Here is a 5,516-nt window from a genome sequence, read left to right on the forward strand (position 1 = left end):
TTTGCCATTATGGCCCCACCTCCACTTCACTGGCATCCCACGTGTCCTGGATGGACTTGACCCGGCTGATGTGGGGGATGCTTCGGTGAAGGAGCGAGCAGGCCTGGCAAACAAACACACCCAACGTCAGTGACGCCCAGTCTGGCTCTGCAGGAGAAAGAGGAAAGACAAAGGAGGGAGAGCCGCAGGAATGACAGAGAGATGACGTAAGAAGAACAAACATGGAGGTGCGTTTGAGGAGAAAGGGAGGAAATGCAATTGGGCAAAGTGGTACAGAGGGATGATAAAAAAAGATCAAGGAGAGATAAAGAAGGAGAGGTGAGAAAATCTTGTCATAAAGGCACTGCAACAAAATGAACAGCAGCTCAAGGTTCCGGCTATAAATACTTAAAGTGATGATGTTGGCGCTGTTAGGGAGTAATAGCAGCAAAATATATGAAGTAAATATTACAGGAGACTCTGGCTGAGTGTATCTCTGCTCATAAAGAGACCAGCAGGGCAGCAAAATATGATTTGGTGGAAATCATTTAGTCTAGTGTCAGGAAATAGTCTGCTGATCAGAACTCAGCCAAGGAAGTTATCAGGTTAGAAGCAGCACCAGACTCCTAAATATACAGTGATAACATCATCACATACATGCACAAAAATACACAAAGACAAAAGAGCCAAATCTGAATGGTTACGCTCACAATTGTATGCACGTGCAGTGTTTTATACTTTAAAAGCGTTAACTTAATAAGAAAAGAACAATCAAACAAACCCAAATGTCGAGGCTTGTATGCCCACACACCCATGCATCAAGACTATATGCTGCTCACTGCCAGCACAACTATGGGACTAAACACACACTTTGAGTTCAGCTCTAGGAAGCTACAGTAACAGGCTCATGAGCAGTCAGAGAGAATGTGCACAAATGGAAAAAAGGAGGGTTTTCTCTGCACACAACAGCAGCATTCATGGCTGTTCAGCAAAGGTACATTTGAATCATTGTTTCACACAGAGAACATGATTCTGCCCATGCAAATGAAGTCATCAAAGTCAGAGACGCAGTGTGTCAGAGACAGTGGCAAAGGAAAAAACAAAGAATGTGAGATTTACATACAAATGCAAATTGGAGGCCAGAGATACCAGTGGTTATAACCAAGGAATGATTTCTAGAGTGCAGCTTAGCAAACAGGTAATATTACATGAAAAGCAATTGATACATACTCTGTTTGTCAACAGCTTAAATAACTGAGTCGTTGTTTTCACATCAAGAGAAAAATGTTAAACATTTGCCATTTCCAGTTACTCAAAAACAATGAACCTCTGTTTCTCTGTGCTTTCACGGTAGTTGACATAAAAATGTTTTGTAATGTCACTGGATTTTTGGGCCCTGCTGGATGTCGCCTTGCATTCTGGGAAACTGTGACAAGCATTTTTTTATTTACCATTTTCTGACATTTAACAGACTGACATTTTTATTAATTAATCCAAAAAATTATTAACAGATAAATTAATTAGAACAATTAGGGCTGTAATTAATGATGATTTCAGTTAAAGGAGAACAGTCAGCAGCAGCATAACGCTGTTAAACACAACTGTCCAAGTCAAGTGAAAGTGAAGCCCAACAACTGGAGGAATAGTGGACATTCATGGTTCCCAGATGAGAAATCCTATTGGTGACACCCTGAATTTTCCTCTGGTGCTACCACAAGGTTTACATTTTAATTTGTTAGTGAAATGTCTTAACTGCTGGATTGACATGAAATCGCACACACACATACTTTCAAAGGTTGAATCTAAATAACTTAGGTGCGCCCTTGAGCTTTCCTCTAGTTTAATCATTAGGGCACATTTCACTTGGTTTGACCAAAATATCTGCACAACTAGTGGCATATTTTGTTTTAGTACTAATTACTGCAGCTAAAATTTGCATGTTAAAAAAAGTGAACATGGTAAAGCACCACTGTACCAAAGTACAGTCTCACATAGCTGCAAGTATGACTCTAGCCTGTTAACTCTGTTGCTAAATATCACCATCAATTCAATTGTCAAGGAATTGATTATCAAAACAGTTGCTAGTCCATTTTCTGTCTGTCTTATTGAATAGTTACTGATTTCAGGGGTGGCCGTAGAGCAGATCACTCCCTAACCACCAGGTTGGTGGTACGATCCCCGGCTTCCCCAATGCATATGTCAGTTTCCTTGCACAAGACACTGAGCACCAAGTTGTTCCCGGTGATGTCACCGGTGTGTGAATCTGTGAGCGTATGGATGAATGGGCAAATAGGGTTAAAGCACTTTGAGTATGCTTCAGTAAATAGAGAAGCGCTATACAAGTCCATTTCCATTCAGTTAACTAATAGTTTCAGTACTACTAACCACAGAAATACCAAGGTCTTCTTTAGCTTTTGGTTCCTAACCATCCCATTCATGAAAGTCTTATCAATGCTATATTTTTGAGGCCAATACTGACATTTAATTGACATTTGACTGATGTTGTATCAGCCAGTATTAAAAATATATACGATATGATATGTTCTGAAAGGCTGTACATCCAATTTACAATAGAGAATAAACTACAGTATAAACTTTATGTCAAACAGATCTTTAGCAAATCTGCTGATACTAATAATCTAAAGTTAATTGACAATGTCACCATGTATCAGTCAGGCTCTACTGGATTTTGTTTGTGTACATTGCACTATGTATTCACATGTTTTAGCATGCATAGCGTGTGCATGGCCATAGGTGACTGAGTGTACCATGTCCTCAATTGGCAACAGTCAAAAGTCACCACATTCTCTCTCCATCTTACCCTCTCTGCAGCTGCCATTTGTCACACAAGGAGGCCCGCAGCCTGGTGCACCACAGCCATGTACGAATATGAGCACAGACATGCTTGCACGCATACACAGTGAGAGTGTGTAATACTAAAGGAAGTCATATGAAAGCTACAGGAGAGAGAAGGGAGGAAGTGGGGAAAGAAATACTATTCTTGCATTTCTCTGTCCTCTTGAGGCTGGTGAAAGGATTGTTAGAGATACGACAAAGACTGACTGGGGATCAGTGGAGATGAAGAGAAGGTTTAGAGATGAAGAAGTGATGGAGGAAAGGTAGGAGAGATAATATAGGAGGTATAGTGGAAGGAAAGGGAGAAAGAGAATCAGAATCAGAATCAGCTTTATTGGCCAGGTGTGACACACACACGAGGAATTTGACTACTGAGGTACATCGGCTCTCAATGTACAAACAGTAAACCAGCATAAGGCTGTGTAATAAAACAAAAAAAGCAGTATTTACAGCAACATTGACAGCAACAAACAGTGCACACAATGCAGAATAAGCAGTATAAACAGACAGTAAACAATGCAGACCACAAGGAATGTTTGTTGAAATGAGATAAATAGGGATAAGAACAGAATACTTAAGAACTAGAGACCTGTATAAGTCTCTATAATCTGTACGAGGTATATTTACAGGTATTGCACTGAGGGTTATAGTCCAGTCATACTGTTGTGGATTAAGTGTTCATCAGAGTGACAGCCTGGGGGAAGAAACTGTCCCTGTGCCTGGTTGTCTTGGTGCACAGTGGCCTGTAACACCATCCAGAGGGGAGGAGTTCTCCACCCTCCTTTTGACCCATGAGGTGTTCAGGTCCTCCATGGAGGGCAGGCTTGCACTGATTATCTTTTCTACAGTCCTGACTGTCCGCTGAAGTCTGTACTTGTCCTGTTTGGTTGCTGAGCCAAACCAGACAGTGATGGAGGTGCAGAGAACAGCCTCAATGATTCCTCTGTAGAACTGTATCAGCAGGTCCTGGGGCAGGTCAAACTTCCTGAGCTGGAACAGGAAGTACATCCTCTGCTGTGCCGTCTTTGTGATGGTCCTGATGTTGGACGTCCACTTCAGGTCCTGGGAGATAGTGGAGCCCAGGAACTTGTTGGACTTTACTGCTGATACAGTGCTGCCAAGTATGGTAAATGGAGGTAAGGTGGGAGGGCTCTTCCTGAAGTCCATTGTCATCTCCACTATTTTCAGCGTGTTCAGCTCCAGGTTGTTGTAGCTACAGGACACAGAGCTGCTCCCCCGACAATCACTGAGTCTAAGGTGGGGAGGGTGAGGGGGGAGTGTTGATTGTCAAACCTACAGTAGAACACATTCAGGTTGTCTGCTAGTTGACGGTCCTCCAGTAGGGGGGGATGGTTTTCTATAGCCAGCGATGGTTTTTAGGCTCCCCCACACAGACGAGGGGTCGTTGGCTTAAACCTGAGCTTTCAGCTTTTCAGAGTAGCTCCTCTTTGCTGCTCTGATTTCCCTTGTCAGTGTGTTCCTTGCCTGGCTGTACAGAGTCCTGTCCCCATTGCTGTAGGCCTCCTCTTTGGCACGACAAAGCTGCTTGAGTCTTACTGTGAACCAGGGCTTGTTGTTGTTGTATGTGCAGAAGGTCTTTTTGGGCACACACACATCCTCACAGAAGCTGATGTAAGATGTCACAGTGTCAGTGAGTTTGTCCAGGTCTATAGCTACAGTCTCAAATACACTCCAGTCTGTGCAGTCAAAGCAGGCCTGTAGCTCTGACTTAGCCTTCTCAGTCCAGCTCCTCACTGTTTTGACTACAGGCTTCGCAGCTTTAAGTTTCTGCCTGTAGGTTGGAATAAGATGGACCATACAGTGATCAGAGAGTCCGAGGGCTGCGTGGGGGACAGAGTGATAGGCGTCTTTTATTGTTGTGTAGCAGTGGTCCAGTGTGATTTTATCCCTGGTGGGACAGGTAATGTGCTGTCTGTATTTGGGCAGTTCGTGGGTGAGATTTGCTCTGTTAAAGTCCCCTAGAACAATGAGTGGAGAGTCAGGACGTTATAGCTCCAGGCTAGTTATCAGTTCTGCTAGGAGCCGTAGCACGTTAGTGTTAGCCTGTGGTGTTATGTACATTCCCATTAGCATGAAACTGTTGAATTCACAGGGAGAGTAAAAGGGTTTGCAATTGATAACAAGAGACTCTAGGTCACGTCCTCTGTAGCACTGCGTTATCTGTGCAGCAACCTTCATTTATGTAGAAGCAGATTCCACCTCCTCTCATTTTCCCGGACAGCTCCTTTACACGATCTGTTCTGTACACCTGGAAGCCTGGTATTCAAATCGCGCTGTCCGCCATGGAGTCGCTGAGCCAGGTCTCCGTGAAGCACAAAGCAGCAGAGCATGCAAAGTCAGAGTTAGTCCTGTTGACGAGAAGAATTTCATCCATTTTGTTGACCAGGGAGCGGAGATTAGCCAGGTGAACAGATGGGAGTGAGGTCCGAGTTCCCCTCTGTCGTAACTGCACCAAGGTGTTATGTTATTTCTTAGTTAGATAGATATTCAGAGATTTGTTGTTTAGAAATGTTTAGTGGAGACAGGTTGACTAGCTCAGGCTGTTAACTGGTCAGTTTAATGTGCTTGCAGTGCAGACTGCACGTAAGTCAAGGTTGCAGGCAAAGAGCTGTTAGTATTAACTGTAATGCTAGTTTTAGTATTTGTCTTAATGTGTAATG

At 43.3% G+C, this 5,516-nt stretch overlaps 1 protein-coding gene across 2 annotated transcripts in view; it reads right to left on the reverse strand.

Moving 5' to 3' along the window:
• Positions 1-5,516, reverse strand: part of LOC109951545 (arf-GAP with dual PH domain-containing protein 1-like) — a 56,689-nt gene that overhangs the window by 33,842 nt on the left and 17,331 nt on the right. Inside the window, exon 3 of one of the 2 annotated variants that reach the window (XM_020586113.1) lies at positions 20-147. In XM_020586113.1, coding sequence (XP_020441769.1) covers positions 20-147 — 128 coding nt within the window. The remainder of the gene's footprint in view (positions 1-19; positions 148-5,516) is intronic. The other variant, XM_020586114.1, reaches the window with a different exon arrangement.

This window comes from Monopterus albus, unplaced genomic scaffold (genome assembly GCF_001952655.1).
Source record: "Monopterus albus unplaced genomic scaffold, M_albus_1.0 scaffold395.1, whole genome shotgun sequence".
In the NCBI taxonomy this organism is placed as follows: domain Eukaryota; kingdom Metazoa; phylum Chordata; class Actinopteri; order Synbranchiformes; family Synbranchidae; genus Monopterus; species Monopterus albus.